Here is an 18,327-nt window from a genome sequence, read left to right as displayed (position 1 = left end):
ATACTATCATTCTTTATACTGAAATGAGATGTGAGAATAAATTACAAATTAAAATTTGTCACAGGATATTGAAAATGACAAAATATATAAAAAAGTATTTATTTGTTAACTCATTTAACAGAAATAATTCAAGGAATTAAACAGTGAGATTGGACATTGGGCCGGATGGGAGACTTTGTAGGGCTGTCAAAGCACAACAAGGCCCATTAGTATAAAATAGGCCTATCAAGTGTCAGTGTAGTGGGCCCATATATTATCGATAAAGCAGAATTGGGTCGAACAAATGATTTAAGACAACACTCTTTATTTACTAGGAGTACTATACTTCAATTTCAAGAGTAACTACTACATAAACTATTGGTAAAAATCAAATGATCAATATATATTTTTATTCGGATTATTAAGACGCTCCCTTATTTTATTCGTAATATGTTTATTAATTACTACTACTATTTTTACATAGAATGTTTTCTCCACTTACAATATATCAACTACTTTTATTAGTAAAATTTACATTTATTGTACAATACCAACTACTTTTATTAAAATTTATGTCATACTCTATTTAGCGTGTGTTAAGAAATAGAGATAATATCATGCATATATTTTACGAGGACATTCCTAAGATATGCCACAAATACTGAACATACTTGTAATATTCATATGGTACATCATTTTTCATCCCAAATCCTAAATCCCACAACCTATAGACCAAAAATTAGGTTAACCCAAAAATCCATTTTTATATGGTGACTGAGATAATATGACTGATTCAAGTCATTCATTAAATAATTTATTTCGTCTGGCTGATGAAGTCATTCCTCATCTTAGATTTCATCGTCAGATATGAAGCTCCAAAGCTTGCATCGATCGTAATTGTAGCCATTGAGCTAGCGGATTGACCTCGGAACCTCCCGCTTAGCTGGGGTAGTCTACTTTCACAGTATTCAAGATTCCTTTATGTTTGCCGCGATCCATTTTGTCATGATTTAGCACAGACTTCGTTTTACTCATGTTTATCTTTGAATACTGAAATAGTGCATGTGGAGGTTTAAGCTTCTTTCTCCAGACGTTGCCAACTCCATACTTCTTCGTATTTTGTCGCTGACATTCGTCCTTACTCCATATTTGTTCTCTTGCGATAACTTTTTAAAGAAAATTTCGATTCTCCTCTTCCGTAGTAGGGATGGTTAGGGTAGTGGTGCTATCACGCATTCTTTTTCCCGAATGTCTCCCCAACTTTAGCTTTTCCTGGCCACCTTCAGACGAATCTCTTTTGTTGATGGAATTTGTTTCATCAAACATAAACTACAAATGTACTTGCATTTTTTCTATGATTTTCATTACATAACCATGTTGAGTCTTCATTTCTTGTGGCTCACTTATCTTACTCGTAAACACCATTTTGATTGATCAAACGTTTATGTATATGAAGGTCTTGTACATCATCAAAAGTCATTTGATCCATGTATATTCCTTAGCATTTCTCTTCTCAAGGCTAGTTACCTATGTACATAGCATAATTACTCGATCTTTTACCAGCTTGTCACAAGCAGTACGCAGATGTGAAATATTTAACATTTCGTGTTATCGGTTATGTCGACGCTTCTAGTTGGTGTATCATTTTCTGCCCGTGTGTCGAAAGAGACTTATCTAACATGCGTATCTGAAAGGGAGTAAGACTATATCTTTCCCGATAGTCTTGCATCAAGAACTCGGAGATTAATCTAAGAGTCTTAACTCGGATAGGAATTGAACACAAATCCAATCACATGAAAACACTCTGCTACCTTACTACCAATGCCTTAGCACATGACACGTCCCCTTACCAGCTCTGCTTCTCAAACCAAATCACGTTAGAACTTAAAACCAACCTACCATTTTTTCAAACTTACTATATATGAGAATAAAGCAGTTGATCTCCTAATACATTTGGCCATAACCATCTTCATATAGCATCACCATTGCACAACACCAGACAGGATAGAAACATCGTAATGAATTATCGTTCGAAGGTCCCACCCCACATGAGGCACTATACGGTTGGAAACTGTCCTTACTCGTACTGTTCAGATACAAGTGTCCGAAAGCGATCTATCATAGCCTCTCCATATGCATCGACCTGCACTTTTGTTCCCTTAACTGCCTATATAAGTGTTATGGTTTTGCTGCTAAGCATATATGCCTCATCTAGCTATCAATATAGGATGAGCCGAGGTTTCCTTATCCATAAGCTTGCTGCAAAGATGCTCGCGTTGTGGGCTAGGTGCGGGTATGATCATCCTGACGATGAAGCCTGTTTGCTCGGTGGAGTGCCACAGGATGTGAAGAAGGGGCATTTTGTCGTGTACGCGGTTGAAGGTGGAGAGCTGAGGCGGTTCGTGTTGAACCTGAGCTACTTGGCCCATCCGGGCTTTCTGAAGCTGTTGGAGCAGGCGGAGACAGAGTTTGGTTTCAAACAGGCCGGGATTCTCGCGATCCCGTGCAGATATTCTGACCTCGTATCTCTTCTTCAAAGTAATAAATAGACAGAGAGTTACTTTTATACAATGTTTACTTCAACTCACTTTCCCCATTGATGTTTATTAGAATTAGAACACAACTAAGCAAAGAGCATTGGATGTTCCTTTGCATCAATCAACACACTGAAAACTTAATGTTGAATTAATGTATTCAAGTCAGATGTTGATTTATTTTCTTCTTTTAGTTTCTAACCTCAAAATATTTTTGAGGCTTATGTAAATATGGAAAAACGAGACCTGTAATTTGCTCCAAGAGAGTAAGTTATGTATGAACATTTGATTTTTGAAAATTAATTTCTCCATAGAGAAATATTTAAGGTATTTATACATAACTTTATGTAGTATACTCACAAAACAACATATGAGTAAATCTGAATTCGCGCAGCTTGGTTTACCCTTAATTTTTCAAGAAATTTTAAAAAATAATCTAAGAGAAAATTTGAATAAAAACTAATTAAGTTGAATATATGAAAATCGGATCATGTATTCTTCATTTGAAAGCCTCTTACATAAACAATTGTAATTTGACTCTTTTATACATTTGAATAACTTAATTATAAAATCTACGTACGCGAAAGCTTTGACGCATAATTAGATTAAAAACATGGTGTTATATAGTAGTAAACACATAATAAAAATTAAATGGCGCATACTATAGTAATCTAAATTGGGCATTTATTAAATGACATTTATGCACACACATACCTTTTTCCTATCATATTTATTTGTCAACTCATTCAGATAACTGATCAAAAAACAAGCAAGATTTGAGTCCAACATAATTATAAATGAATAATATATAAAATATGGAATTGATGATGTAAATTGTACATAAATGTATGCCGCAGCCTCGAATTAGTTAAAAAGGAAAGAAAATGAGCAGGAAAAGAAGAAGAAAAAAACGAATGTTTCTAATTGAATTTGTTATGTCGTTTAATGGCAATATTTAATTTGTGGAGCTCCTGTTTAAGGATGTGTCATTTTATCAATAAATAAGAAAAGTTGTAAAATTAGATCGTTTGCAAGCTTTATGTTTTCTAATTATAAATTATGATTTCATCATACTTTTTTTTATCATCAGAATTAAAATAACATAACATATTAAAAGTGAAAAGATAGTACAAGAAACTACGAGAAAAACAAGAATCATGTTTGTCTACTTAGAAATTAAAGACTCAACATTGCGAATTCCCATAGTTTTGAGTGAAAGAAAACTTGGGGTATAATTAGCAATGTTGGAATAATGAGATGTAGGTCGTCGAAGAATACCACGATTTTGAAAAGGTTTCAAAGGACCTTCATAGTTTTTGAGATAGAGAAATAGCTTTTCAGAGACATCCATTATGAAGAACAAATCACCATTCGCCAACATTTTGAGTGGATAAAGAAATCCATATATATATGGTCCGGAGAAGAAGGTATATACCTTTATCCAAGAACTATCGTCACCATAGTTGTTCATCCACCAAATAACAACGTGAGCACTCTCGAAGATATCACAGAAGCATAGCTTACCCTCCAAAATACATAGTCGATAATTGCCATATTTGACGCCACTATAATTCGGAAGAGAAAACCTGGTAAATAGCTCGGTATCAAGGTCAAAGCAACAAACAAATAGAATCATCTTGGAATCATATTTCAACCAACGAAGATTTCCATTAAAAAATACAGCATAATCACTTGGCACTTTATTGCACGGTGGTGCTGCGATGCTTCTCCACGAAGCTTCTTCTCCTAGAGTGTATACATAATAGGACCTAAATTGATCAACACACAAAATCTTATATTGCCCGGTTAATTTGCTCACTCCAAATCCGTAAAAGCAAGTACGGGCAGGCAGTGGAGGAAGCTCAACATATTCACGAGTCATTGGATTGCATATGAAAAGAATATTAACACGTCCATCCCTCAATAAAAGCAAACCGTTAGCTGAATCAAGTACAATACGATTGCGGGCACGAGGCAAGTCGAATTTGCAGCAAAGTGGTCCGCGGGGATCATTGCACACTATGTACCCCCTGAACCGATCAACGTAAGCCAGCCATGGTTTCGGAGTATAAGACATCACAAAGGTGCCTCCTTCTATGAGAAGGGGCCATGATTTACAAACGCACTTGCACCTCGTAATGCATCTAATAGGAAGTCGTCCAAGTATCACTATTGTCATCTCTTGCGGTAGCTTTGTCAACAAATCTATCTTCATCAGTCTTTTGCTTCTTCTAGGGCCGGTTTTGTCCATCATTCCACACTCGGATTCACTAATCTTCATCAATAATTATCAACAATGATGAAAAACAAATATTAACTGTTTCCTTTTAATAATTCAGATCTGAAAAAGATACAAGTGGAAATTAGTTAAATACTTGTGAAGAGATATTCTTCTAACTCTGTTTAAACACTCCTATTCTTAAGGGCAAATCTATATCCATTTATATTTAATTATTCAAAAATAAATCTCGTATGTGTTATAGTACGTATTTAAGAGAGAAGCACCGAAATCTCAAATAAAAAAGGTGTTATAAATTGAAAGTTCAAATTTCTGATTTTAAGCGTCACACCGAAAATGGAATATCCTCTTTTGAGGCAACACATATTTCTCTTTATGTCTCTCTATTTCCTCTTTTGTATTATCTTAAAATGCCACCATCTACATTTCTGTTTCTCACAGCCACCATACTCAGGTAAGACATGAGTATTTGTGGGTGAGTCACATAGGATTCCGTGGCAACGAGGTCTTCAAATGTTAAGAGACACGCACAGCGGTTATTCTACCTACTACTTTCGGTAAGCTTCATACTGAAATCCAACTTAGTAGCTCACTCTTATTATTTTAATTATCACTCTCCATGTAATTATCACTTATTCAGGTGAAATGTAATTAGACTTGGGATTGTAGCATCGATACTAATAGGTTGATTTGTTTCACATTTTTATCACTTTTTGTGTTACAATGGAATTTATTTGCATCAATAGATGCGTCAACGACCAGGTGTGACAATAATGCATAATTCTCTACCCCACTCTTTAATATTCTATATCTAGATTTTTCTAATATTTACTAGATTATATCTATATTCTAGGGAATTTTATACCTAGATATTTCTACCTAAATAACTAGATATTCCTCTCCTTAATTCTAGAGAACTCCATATAATATCTAGATAATTCTACTATAAAAACCAATCTCATTTTTGGTTTTTGAGTAAAGAACTACTCCCTCCGTCCGAGAATACGAGTCTCGTTTTTCTATTTTAGTCCGTCCGCGAATAAGAGTATCGGTTCACTTTTACCATAAATGGTAATAGGGTACTAATATATACAAGTGGCACTCATATTCAACTAACTCTTTTTTCACCCACTTTTCTCAACATTTCTTAAAACGTGTGCCGCCAAGGAATAGGACTTTTAATGGCGGACTGTATACCTATCTTTAGGTTTACATTAAAGCAAAATCAATTTTTTGCGACCGCAAATGGACAAAGAAAATTTGTGGTTGCGGTTCAGAAAAGGAGAAGGGGAACAAGAAAGGGGAGGGGAGCAAGGAGGTGGAGAGGACAAGAAGATGAAGAAGAGTGAGTTGGTTTCTTGTTTTGGCGATGAAAGCTAGTCACGTTTTCTTGAATTTTTTTTTTCTTCTTATTGAATAGCGGTTACAAGTTCTTGTTTTCACGATGATAAACTTTGTTTCATATCTTGTTTTCAAATTTTCTTAAACTACTAATTAAGATGACAAACTTGTTAACAAAAAGTGATTTTAATAAAAGTATAATTTTTAACATAAAAATTCAAGTTTTATGTTTTCCAATAATAAATTATGATATACTCCCTCCGTCCCGCACTACTCACACGTATTTCCTTTTTGGGCGTCCCAAGTTACTTGCACTCTTTCCATTTTTAGTAAAAATTTTCACCTACAGCCGTCATTTTTTACTTTTCTATACACTCATTCCTTAATCTCCGTGCCGAAAAGGAAATGAGCGAGTAGCTCGGGACGGAGGGAGTACTAGGAGATTATAAGTTTTTTCATCAATACTTTATTATCAAAATTAAAAATAAACATACATTAAAAATGAAAATTAAAAATAAACATACATTAAAAATGGAAAGATAGTACTCCTACAAGAAACTAAATCATGTTTGCCTACTAAGACCATCCGCAATGGGCGGACGATGGCACGCCCGATGGCGAGCATCGTCCGCCCCCACTGTGGGTGTGTGGCATAGGCCGCGGACGATAGTCGCGGCCTATGCTTCGGGCGCGACTTAAACCGCGGACGATGGCCATCGTCCGCGCCATCGTCCGCCTCATTGCGGACGCAGCGGACGATGGTCGCGGACGATGGCCATCGTCCGCGACGTCGTCCGCCCCATTGTGAAGGCCGCGGACGATGGCACGCGGACGATGGCACGCGGTTTCGTTTTTTTATATAAATCTCGTTTCTCATTCAGTTGTGCATACGATGACACGCGTTAGGTTTCGATGAGGTTTTATCTAGGCAGGTCTCAATGCGCAACCAACAGGAGCATGCGCAGCTCATGAGCAACATGATTGAAGAAGTGTGGGCTCGTAACCGCCGTCGCTGAGTTTGCATTTTTTATTATTTTGCATTGTAATGTATTAATTTTTATTAAATGAATGAAGTTTTTAAAATTCGTATTTTAAATGTATTTTAGTTTTTTTTTAATTCGTATGTATTTTGTAAATATTACAAAATTGATGATGTGGCGGGCCCACTGCAGGTGGAGAAGGAGGAGGATAAAAATGCTGACGTGGCGCGCCATAGGGCGCGCCTTAGGGCGCCCCACTGCTGACGGTCTAAAAACTTAAAGGATGAACATTGTGAATCCCCATAGGTCGTTGACGGAAAGAAAACTTGGGATATAATTAGCGATGTTGGAATAATAAGATATAGGTCGTTGAAGAATACCATGCCATTCAATAGGTTCTAAACTACCTTCAGTGCTTTTGACGTAGAGAAATAGCTTCGCGTAGACATCCGTTATGAATAACAAGTCACCGTTTGCCAACCTTTTGAGTGGATAAACAAATCCATACATATATGATCCACCGGAGAAGGTATATACCCTTGTCCAAGAATTCTCATCGTGTCCAAGAATTCTCATCTACATAATTGTTCATCCACCAGATAACAACATCACAGAAACATAACTTACCATCCAAAGTACATAGTCGATAATGGCCACATTTGTCACCGCCATAATTCGGAAGAGAATAACCAGTAAATCGTTCGGTGTCAAGATTAAAACAACAAACAAATAGATTCTCTTTGAAATCATATTCCAACGGGTGAAGATTTCCGTTAAAAAATACAACATAATCACTATGCACTGTATTGCACGGTGGTGCTGCTATACTTCTCCATGATTCTTCTTCTCCTAGAGTGTATATACAATAGGACCAAAATTGATCAGCACATAAAATCTTATACTGTCTGGTTAATTTGCTCACTCCAAATCCGTAAAAGCAACTACGGGCGGGCAGAGAAGGAAGCTCAGCATATTCACAAGTCATCGGATTGCATATGAAAAGAATATTAGCGCATCCATCCCTCAACAAAAGCAAGTCGTTAGCTGAATCAATTACAATACGATTGCGAGCATGAGGCAAGTCGAACCGGTAAAGTGGTCCGTGTGGGTCATCACAGACTGCGTACCCCAAGAACCGATGAACAAAAGCCAGCCATGGTGTCGGAGTATATAAATATATATCGGTTTTGAATGATGATTTGATTTGAAAATAGATATGAGTTAGCTAAGAGATAAGATAAAGACTAACCCTAGAGATATTAAAGATATGAGGAAACTGGTAAAATATGAGATAAGATAAAATCTATCCTTCTAAGGATATGGAAATCTCTACCTATTTCCTTCTGCAAATCTATATCCATTATATACAGTGTTTTTTTATTTGTAAAGAAATCTCTGTGACAATTCAATAACAGCATTAAACCCAATGATCTTTAAAATATCACTAGCCAAATAATGCAAGGGAAAGCATGTAATGTAAAAGAGTTTACTCTGGTGGAGAAAAGGAAATCAACACTATTTACATTACCTCTGGATAGAGAAACAAGTGAAAAAACATCACTTTCTATCAATACATAAAGCTTCTTTTAATTGGAACTGCTTAGTGTAAGCAAAAACAACAGAAAAAACTAGAGCAGAAGAACATACAGTAGTTGGGAAGTTCGAAATGATTAGTTCATCACATCATAGTCATCCAGCTTATCGTTGTACTCCAAGACCTTCCTTCTTATCTTCGATGTATCTACCCACGTTATAAAGTCTTGTTACGAGAAATGCTGGATCAGTGATGGTATCAGGTCCTACACGAATATGGCCTTGTTCAACGTAGGTAACTGCTTCTTTCAAGTGCTCTGCAAACTTCAATCTCACCAACACAGTGCCAAGCCTACGTCTGAAACCAATACAGCACTGTTAGAATTATCAATATTTCCTTCGAGCTTTCAATAGTTATTTACTACTACTATCATTAACCATCAAAAAACAAGATTCAAGACCCAACAAGGTTAAAATTGTGGAACACATTACAATAAAGAATTTATTGATACGGAACATCACATAAATGTGTTGCATTTTCAACCTCACTTACCGACAAAGGGATGATACAGAGAGGCGCTCACACAGAGCCAAACTTTTACGAGATGGAATAACACCCGTGTTGTACTACACTGATAACTTAAACTGAACCGATCTTCAGTGCTACTTTGCTTAACACACAGCACAAGCTATATTTGATATGTACTACTACATCGCAGAAGAACTTTAAAAAGAAACAGTGATGATGGATCAGAGCACTCATCCAATATACCAGAAGAATAAGTAATCATGCATCATGATTTTTGGTAAATTACTAAAATCATGCAAGCGAGCATGTCAAAAGTACGCGTAGGCAATTCATCTATGCAATATCAGCTTCTTTACTCTACTCTGCAATTAGCTATCAGCCTATTCTACTATGTAATACTCCCTCCGTTCCATGTTAATAGAGTCATTTTTCTATTTTGGGAAGTTCCTCTTCATCTCTCTTACTTTACTCTTTCTTACTTTTTCCCCATCCATTTAACACACTCCGTGCCGAAAAGAAATGTCTCTATTAACAAGGAACGGAGGGAGTACATATCAAAATTTCTCAGGAAAGACAACTTCTTTTGCCAAACTAGAGGAAGAACAAATGAAATGCCCGCGACTTCAACTTATTTCACACTTCCACTCATATTAACCGGATACTGTCCAATAATTTTGGTTGTTTCCTCTACCTTTTCCTATAAGAAATTTCCTTCCAGGCCAATAAACTGAGGCAAATTACAAGTAGGGTGTATTATAAGTATCAGAGAGGATCTAGGACTGCAAGTGATCTCTAATTACATAAATTTACTTTAATATCATAAATCTTAAAATAAAGACTGAATCACACAGAACAATTCCCTACAACAGCATTAAACTCAAATGAGGAGAAACTCCAATTAAAAATACTGACAGTTTTTCAAGAAGGTTATCAGTCATCTCGATTCGATAAGGATCTCGCGCATCCATCTGTTTAAGTATGCTGACCAGCTTCTGCACTGTTCTACACAACCGCGAATACCTGAAAAGAAAAAAAAAATTATGGACAAATTTGTTACCTGAAAAATGAGAAATGATGTTCGAATTTTACTTTTTGTAATCGTCTCTACCGGTAACGTGATAGCGATGCATCGCTAGGTTTTCCCTCTGCCCGCCTTCTCTCTTCCATTCTAAAAAGTTAACCTTTTTTAGCAGTTTCTTCTAATGAAACTTTAGGGATAGAAGAGTCTGGAAGTAGAGATGCACAGAGAAGCAACGGAGATAAACCTGCGCTAGAAATTGTATGAGATTTCAAAAAAACGAAAAAAAAAAACATTCAAAGATAAATCTGTTGGATTTTAAATATGCCAATATAAATCAGTTTCAGCTTTTAATTCATGAATGATTATTATAAATACATGATAAATCTGTAGTTAAATCAAAATTTATTGATTTCTTCCTCCTAAACACAAGTGATTTAACTTATTAAAGATACACTAACAAATAAAGATTTGAGTGATGTTTTATGCAATTTTGACAGCATATATAGTTTGAAATTTCATCTCCCCGTTTAACAATCACATAATGATATGTTATTGAAGTTTGACGCCGTCTGAATCTGATAACGTTAGGGTTTTAGTTTTAACTATATTTAACAAATTTCAGATCAAAAGCTGGCTGAAAATCGCCAAAAAAAATTTATATTGCTGTAATCATATACATACACTAATGTTTGTTCTGGTTCATATTATACATAGATGCAAACATAGGTTAGCTACAAAGAGATGTTATAACACACGACGATGATGATGACGACGACTGTTTCTGTACGTTGCCATACGAAATCTTGGTTCTTGCATGAAAAGAGGCCGTGGCGGCGATTCCCTCTATAGATTTTCTGGAACAACACAATTTATTTTACCTCCGAGCAACTATTGGCGCCCGCTGGTTCTCTTAGGCACGTCGATATGGCCATGACAGCAGATTCAATAGCTGCATCTTCTCCCTTCGAAACGCAATTAAAGGTCGTATCAGTATCACTCTAACTGTAAGTAGTAGGGCTAAGAATCTAACCTTTTCTTTCCAATAAAACATGTTTCCGTATTTCCCTGCTAGCCGGCTCCAAAAGCTGCGTGGCACGTCGAAATCAATGGAAGCGCCAACGTTGAAGTTGAGTATGTTTCCTAGTTACAAGCAGTGTGTACGGATATAAAACACTAGCCAGCCGCAGAAGAAAAAAACTAAGCGTGTTTTAGATAGATACCGAATGTCGGATCAGCGACAAACACGACTGTGTTATCGTCCACTTTCCAGAAATCCTTGATTGCTAGTCCTAACAAAGAGAAATCCTTGATGTTAGATTTTTATCGACGAAGAAGTCAGCTAGCTGAGTGCACGTTGGCAGCCATACCGGGTGTATCGGGATAATTCTGCGCCAAAACTCTCAACTTGTATCCCGTGTCCCTTTCAAGGGCGGCTATCTCCTGCGAAATTCTCTTTTCCTGCGCAGCGTTAACACTTAACAAAGCCACATTTGAACTTGCATCCTTAGCAATACAACACTACTATACATTTTTTAACACGCCTACGATCAGAAAACACGAGCCGTTTCCTATATTGGCTAGACCATCACGTACAACATCAGCTCACGTTACTAGCTAGCAACAACCCGGGGCCCTACAATGATTCACCGGCTAAACACATTTCTATCACCGTTCAAAACACATCAACCAAATCATTAATCCTTCGTACGATCGTATCCTTTTCAAGGGCAGCTATCTCCTGTGTTTGAACTTTATGAATACAACACTTCGATACATTTTCCAGCACGCCTACTAGAAGAAACACGAGCCATTTCCTACAGTCGCTACACCATCACATATAAGCTCCCGATACTAGCTAGCAAAACAATCCCTACGGTAATTCCCCGGCAAAACACATTTCCATCAGCTCAAAACGCATCAACAAAATCATAAATCTCCAATCAAACTAAATGGTTTTCTCAAGGAAGCTCTGGCCAAGATTGGCCATACGGGCGGGCTTCAAACTCGTTTTGAACAGGAAATTCAACGCATCCGAAGCAAGACTGCTCGAGATAAAAGGAAGCAAACCTGGCCATCGGAGAGGAAACCTGCAACATCAATTACAGTAGTGAACTCTTTAGGTAGCAACTCTGGCTTGTTTACCCCAACTTTCCCTTCAGCGGATCCCACTCCTACAAATTGCAGCTCTAAACTTCATTAATCACCATTCAATTGACTAAAATTAGCAAATAAATGATCATAATATTCCGAAAGTAAGAAACTTTGTGCAAATTAAAGGTAAAAGAATCAAGCCCACATCGTATTTAGGCAATAATCTAGCTCAAAACATTAAAGCCATCCATTCCAACAATTCAAAATTCTAACTTGAGATGTTGCAAATGAACTAATCAATTGAGGTAAGTTGGTAAATAAATGATCATATTATTCAGAAATTAAGAAACTTTGTACAAATTCAAGGTAAAAGAATCAACCCCACGTCGTATTTATGCAAGAATATAGCTCAAAACATTAAAGCCATCAATTTGAATACTTCAAGAATCTAACTTGAGATGTTGCAAATGAACTTCAAGAATCAAATACTGTAAAATTAGGAATTAAAAGTCCCAAAACCTTTGGAGAAATGGGTATAACTGACCGGAGAGAGAAAGAGCAAGGGAGAGAGTGCCGGAGAGGAAGAAATTCCAAGATTTGGAGCCAAGGGAAGAAGAAGAAGCCAATGAAGGTAGCTGTAGTGACTGTGGGTGTGGGGAAAGTGATGGATTGATGGGGTTTGTGGAGAGAGGGAGTTTGAGAGATGAAGATGTTAGCTGCATATGAAACCCCATTTTTGAGATGTGCAGAACTTTAAATTCGATCTTTTGTGTTGATTTTATCTCAAAGACAAAGATGGATAATGTCAGCAGCTAATATTGTCCAGATAATAAGGAGACTACACTAATGGAGTATTGTCTAGAAGCTACTCCCTTCATCCTATTTAATGTTTAAAAAATCAGATCAGTAAAGAAATCGACATAGTTCAGCCAGTTAAGCCACTGATCAAGCCAAAATAATGTAGTAGAAATAAATATAATACTATTAAAAAACATTAAAATCCTATGAATGACAAACAAAAAAATGACATTATAATAAACAAATTCTGCATATTAATAACATGAGATGCCAATAAGTCTACAAGATTACCAATAAGTTCAACTGTCAAATACTAGTTAACATAGGTTTTTATCAAAATAAGTACTACTCCTACATAAGTACATAAGAACAAGCTGAAAGCAAAATAATTAGCAATCATCTCCATCATTCTCATTTCCAACTTCAAGATTAAGGTGACTCAAGTCGCCATTGAACTCATCACAGCTACTACTGCTGGTACTGCCACAGTCACCATCACCAAATTTTGAGAAATCGATTTCTTCATCATTAATCCTCATAACACCATCTCCATCACCTATATAGAGATTCAACAATATCAAGCAATGAACATAATAAAATATGAAAATTATAAATAAATCTATAAATGTCATTAACCTTTTGCTTGTTCTTCATCTAACATTTCCTCCAATTCCTCATAATCAAGCTCTTCCTCGGGATTTTCATCAATCACCCAAAACTCTACTTTATCTACACACTCACAATCAATCGGATTATACGACCTTCTCTTTGAACCAAGACTACACATTTAAACGAATAATGAAACAAAAAATAATTATCAACATAAATTATTGAAAGTTGAAACCATTGGAAAATAACAGACCAATACATAAGTTTGTACCGGTTTTGTAAGCGCAAGTTGTAGTGAACATAGACAAGATCAGTAAGTCTTTGATGCTCCAATCTATTCCTTTTCTTTGCGTGAATTCTTTCAAACACACTCCAATTATGCTCACATCCCGAAGAAGAAGTAGTTTGGCTCAAAAGTTTAATAGCCATCTTTTTTAGATTTGGTGCATCATGACTACAAACCCTCCACCATTCATCTGAAAATAATGAACAAGTATCAATATCTACAACTATAAATCACAGTTTAATTTATTCTAGAATGAAAAACACATAATATTAACTTACCAGGCCTAGAAGATTTTGAGTTATTCAAAACAATTTTCCTTCCAAAACCTTTCTTTTATCCCGAAATGTATATATCTCATCCATCAAACCATCTACACCCGGAAGAATAGTCTCAGCGGCATCAAGTAATCCTTTCATCACCTCTACAGTCTCAGTAGGGATTTCGGGATCATATTGAAAAGCGGGATTTAAGTAGAAAGCGGCTGCATGGAGATTTTTTCTCAACATCCTATCCCACCTTGATTCGATTATATCAACATACTTCCCATATAGCCTCTCCTTATTTTTGAACAACTCTTTAACTCGTTTGATCGCTCTCCACATGCCCTCATACACAAAACCAAGTGAAGGTTTATCATCAGAAGCACAAATGCGCAATAATCTCATAACCGGACCCATAATCTTGGAAATAATTAAACAATCATTCCAAAACTGTTCATCCATAACAACTTGTTTAACTTCTTGTGCTTTAGCTACTTTCAAAAATCTTTTAAATCCTGAACTCGTAACTAGAGCTTGCAAGTGGTCTTTGTGATCACATAGGCTCTTCAATGCTATGAAACTGGTACCAAAACAAGTATCACCTGGACGAACAATTTCTGTCCAGCCAGGCCTATTTCTCAACCAATTAAGAGGCCACTTATGATTATAAACAAATCCAGTAATCCTAGATGCACGTGTAATCAAATCATGTATATGAGGCAATTCTGACATATCCTTCATGATTAAGTTGATGCAATTAGCTGCACAAGAAGACCACACAACTGAAGGATATCTTTCACTCAGCAAAGTACCCGCATTTTTGTAGTTTGGAGCATTATCAGTAACCACATGCACCACGTTTTGAGCACCGACAATTTCAACAATTTCAGTAAACAAATTGCATAAATTCTCTGCATTTGCCTCTATACCAGAGATATCAACAGACTTAATGAATGACACACCTTGATGACAATAAACTAAGAAGTTCATCAAAGCCCTATTCTTGTTATCTGTCCAACTATCACCCATTATTGTGCATCCTGAGTCAGCCCATTTACTTCGCATAGAGTTAATAGTGGTTTGGACAGATACTTTAGCTTCTTTCAGCAAAGGAACTCTTAATGCATGATAACTTGGTCCTATATATCCACGCCCCATACTTGCTACCTTATTAATTGCCGATTGATAATAAGGTGAATTTACGGCAGTTAGAGGAATGCAAGCATCATAAAACCACATAGCCAATGCCATATCAGTCTCATGCCATCTTGCCCCATCCTTACCTGAACCTGATTTCATATCATCTTCTATATCCCTGATTCTCCTTCTCTTATTAACATCAACTCCTTTGCCTTTACTTTTTTGAACATCTTGAACATCATCATCATGGAATTTACTATCATACGGTTTCTCACCGGTAACACTCATCACTTTCTCTTTTTTCTTGTCTCCGTGTTCATTAACTGATGCTTTCATTCGAAAACGAACTTCGGGAGGAACTTTAGAACACGAAATAACTTTACCATATACGCCGACAAGATGGGTGAATTCCTCCTCCCTTGATCCACTCGTTCGTGATTCACTCTCGCTTATATCCTGCAATGTATATACTGTAAGAAATTGTGGACACATTGTAAATCATTATGTTTCATTAGTTGATGCCTGTGATTCTTTGGTGGAAAGAATGTTAAGAATTGTTTTTCAACAATGTGTCTGGATAGGAATTTGAACAAGTAAATGAACACACATGTTTTAGATAGCATCAAAATAGTGTCAAGAATTATCCATAAAAGCAAATATCCATGAGCCTAGCATCACTGTAACAATCTCTTCCCCACGCAATGAAATTCCATAGCATCTAATCTACCGAAAAATTTAGCAATTGACTGCAATAATGACAAAAATTAAAACTGGAGTAATTGTGGACCAAAAAATCAGCAATTCATGTAGGAAACTAAAATGAAAGGGGAGATCTTTACTTTGTTTTCCGGCAATCAACCAATGCAATTTCGCCGGTGGAGCAGGTGGAGAATGGCGGGAATGTGTGTGTGAGAGAGTGAGGAAATGAAAGAGGGGAGAAAAAATTCCCTAGTCAAGGAATACCAATGTGGCAATCCTATTTGGTATGTCACACTAATAAATTTTTGACATATGGAAATATATATTCTTCCAATTCCAACTAGATCAATGAATTATGGAAATACTCTTAATATAACCTCACACTCTTAATTATATAGAAAGTTTCTGCATATTCCATATATAATATACGCACTACATATTTACACATAAAATAAGTATTCAATTATCGTTTCATACATGCAATGATAAAATTGATTCATATAGTGTTCATAGAATTAAGGTACACTAATCAAAATTAAACTAATGTCAGTACTGTTACTTGTATTATTTTATTCTATTGGAACTATTAATGTGCAAGTAATACTATTAAAACTATTTAGAACTGTATATTTTACAAACATAAAATATATATTATTGTTTGGAGGAGAGTTTATACACATAATATATATTTTATTATTGTTTGGAAGAGAGTTTTTTTATACCTTTTAATTAAAATGATTACTTGTTTTATTTTATTTAAGTTTTTTGATTGGGGAATCACGATAACTTATATTATAGTAATTTATTTTTTCATAATTTCAAATTTAATTGCTATGTCATACAATAATCATAAGTCGTACTTTGTTTATGAAATTTTCATGGTACATTACAAATGATTAATATAATAAAATACTACTCTTTTTTAGATTATCTTATTATTATTATTATTATTATTATTATATTTCTATAGTTTAACATAATATATTAATCTTCATATAATTAATGTGTAACGAATAAAATAAATTAAGAACTATATGAATACTATAAATTAAATTAACAAAAGGAAAGGTTTAAAACATTATCTTGATTTATTTTATTATTGCACCTTAATTGTATTATATGAATGCATGTATGAAACGATAATGGAATACTTATTTTATGTGTAAATATGTAGTGCATGTATTATATATGGAACATGCAGAAACTTTCTATATAATTAATAGTGTGAGGTTATATCAAGAGTGTTTCCATAATTTATTTATCTAGTTGGAATTGAGAGAATAAATATTTCCATATGTCAAAATCTTATTAGTGTGACATACCAAATAGGATTGCCACCTTGGTATTCCTTGACTAGGGAATTTTTTCTCGAAAGAGGGGGACGTGTGTGATAGTAAAAAATTAGGAAAGATGGAAAAACCTAGTTTAAGTGGGAACAATAATATATTATATAAATAAATAAAATTAGGAAGTTCGTTGTACCAAATTGCGGTTTTTGGCCGAATTGGAGGACTCTGAAGATTTAAGACGGCCGGATTGACTAGCGACTTTATATGGTGAGTCGAACCAGACGTATAAGTCATTGGTTTGCAGATGGATCAGCTGATTTGATACGATTTATAAATCACTGGTTTTATTCAATATGATCATTTACTTGAATTTGGATGGAATTATTGATTGTAGGAGCATCCCCAACTTGGTCTCATCGAGGTGGCCCAGATGCTAGTTGAATCAGGGTCCTAATGCATGACAATCCAGATATGCGCAATCAGATATCAGCTAAGGGAGGCGGTCATTCCAGCTGGAGACTGGTTCTTGGTTGACCTAATTTAAAAATAAAATGTAAACATTTTGAATGAGACAAATAAAATATACTAATAAGCATTTAAGCATATTACTCGATAATTCATTTTGACCAAATATCATGAAATTTGGTCATTTTCTTTGTCTGTTTTGTAACTTAAAAAAATTATATGAAAAAAAATCATAATTTTGGATTCATTCAGAATTTTCTACGCAAAATACTTTGACGAAGTTATACTATTTGATGTTAGAAATTATATGGGGACATCTTGTGAGTGAGTTAAATTATACAGAAACCGTAATCATTTGGAAAAAAATAGCATGCAGGCAATTCAAATCTTGTATCAAAAACCAAATTTAATGATTTATTACGGTTGATTTAAGTTGCTGAATATACTTAAACTGAACTAGACTTAATATTTTTTCCATAATTTCCTAATTATATTTAAAAATTATAATTACATTGAAAAATAGGTACTACTTCC

The 18,327-nt window shown here is 35.3% G+C and overlaps 3 protein-coding genes across 8 annotated transcripts; all 3 read right to left on the bottom strand.

Moving 5' to 3' along the window:
• Positions 1 to 8,545: 8,545 nt before the first annotated feature.
• On the bottom strand, positions 8,546 to 10,640 carry LOC121748505 (U3 small nucleolar ribonucleoprotein protein IMP3-like). 2 transcript variants are annotated; one of them, XM_042142902.1, is made up of 3 exons: positions 10,225 to 10,640; positions 10,048 to 10,155; positions 8,546 to 8,964 (listed from the first exon to the last, which is right to left on the bottom strand). In XM_042142902.1, the coding sequence occupies exons 1-3, from the start codon at positions 10,263 to 10,265 to the stop codon at positions 8,772 to 8,774; spliced, it is 342 nt and encodes a 113-aa protein (XP_041998836.1). In that variant the 5' UTR covers positions 10,266 to 10,640; the 3' UTR covers positions 8,546 to 8,771. The 2 variants fall into 2 exon arrangements, with proteins under 2 accessions (XP_041998836.1, XP_041998835.1); XM_042142901.1 differs by having other exon boundaries at positions 10,244 to 10,640.
• A 137-nt stretch (positions 10,641 to 10,777) lies between these two features.
• Positions 10,778 to 13,091, bottom strand: LOC121748504 (thylakoid lumenal 15.0 kDa protein 2, chloroplastic-like). The gene is made up of 6 exons (XM_042142900.1): positions 12,792 to 13,091; positions 12,224 to 12,327; positions 11,524 to 11,614; positions 11,377 to 11,445; positions 11,187 to 11,296; positions 10,778 to 11,118 (listed from the first exon to the last, which is right to left on the bottom strand). Exons 1-6 carry the CDS (start codon positions 12,979 to 12,981, stop codon positions 11,026 to 11,028), a joined length of 657 nt encoding a protein of 218 aa, XP_041998834.1. The 5' UTR covers positions 12,982 to 13,091; the 3' UTR covers positions 10,778 to 11,025.
• A 185-nt stretch (positions 13,092 to 13,276) lies between these two features.
• On the bottom strand, positions 13,277 to 16,560 carry LOC121747262. 5 transcript variants are annotated; one of them, XR_006039167.1, is made up of 5 exons: positions 16,180 to 16,560; positions 14,219 to 15,796; positions 13,908 to 14,130; positions 13,682 to 13,774; positions 13,277 to 13,601 (listed from the first exon to the last, which is right to left on the bottom strand). XR_006039167.1 is itself a non-coding variant. In XM_042141269.1 (5 exons), exons 3-5 carry the CDS (start codon positions 14,081 to 14,083, stop codon positions 13,435 to 13,437), a joined length of 468 nt encoding a protein of 155 aa, XP_041997203.1. In that variant the 5' UTR covers positions 14,084 to 14,130; positions 14,219 to 15,796; positions 16,180 to 16,554; the 3' UTR covers positions 13,277 to 13,434. The 5 variants fall into 5 exon arrangements, 1 of the variants encoding a protein (XP_041997203.1); XR_006039165.1 differs by having other exon boundaries at positions 13,682 to 13,824; positions 13,926 to 14,130; XR_006039166.1 differs by having other exon boundaries at positions 13,926 to 14,130.
• Positions 16,561 to 18,327: the final 1,767 nt, after the last annotated feature.

This window comes from Salvia splendens, chromosome 9 (genome assembly GCF_004379255.2).
Source record: "Salvia splendens isolate huo1 chromosome 9, SspV2, whole genome shotgun sequence".
In the NCBI taxonomy this organism is placed as follows: domain Eukaryota; kingdom Viridiplantae; phylum Streptophyta; class Magnoliopsida; order Lamiales; family Lamiaceae; genus Salvia; species Salvia splendens.
Note: the sequence above shows the minus strand (reverse complement) of the source record. Positions and strands in the feature narration are given on the sequence as shown.

Bases quoted from the DNA above. Each gene is read 5' to 3' on its own strand.
- LOC121748504 (XM_042142900.1), bottom strand. From the start codon at position 12,981: ATGGGGTTTCATATGCAGCTAACATCTTCATCTCTCAAACTCCCTCTC. The intron at 11,446-11,523 runs GTATGGCTGCCA...TCTCTTTGTTAG, and splicing joins GAATTATCCCGATACACCCG to GACTAGCAATCAAGGATTTC. The intron at 11,297-11,376 runs GTATCTATCTAA...GCTTGTAACTAG, and splicing joins TGTCGCTGATCCGACATTCG to GAAACATACTCAACTTCAAC.
- LOC121747262 (XM_042141269.1), bottom strand. From the start codon at position 14,083: ATGGCTATTAAACTTTTGAGCCAAACTACTTCTTCTTCGGGATGTGAG. The intron at 13,825-13,925 runs GTACAAACTTAT...TTAAATGTGTAG, and splicing joins AACTTGCGCTTACAAAACCG to TCTTGGTTCAAAGAGAAGGT. The intron at 13,602-13,681 runs GTTAATGACATT...ATCTCTATATAG, and splicing joins AGATGAAGAACAAGCAAAAG to GTGATGGAGATGGTGTTATG.
- LOC121748505 (XM_042142901.1), bottom strand. From the start codon at position 10,302: ATGGAAGAGAGAAGGCGGGCAGAGGGAAAACCTAGCGATGCATCGCTA. The intron at 10,156-10,243 runs GTAGAGACGATT...TTTTCTTTTCAG, and splicing joins GCATCGCTATCACGTTACCG to GTATTCGCGGTTGTGTAGAA. The intron at 8,965-10,047 runs GTCAGTATTTTT...TATTGGTTTCAG, and splicing joins GATAACCTTCTTGAAAAACT to ACGTAGGCTTGGCACTGTGT.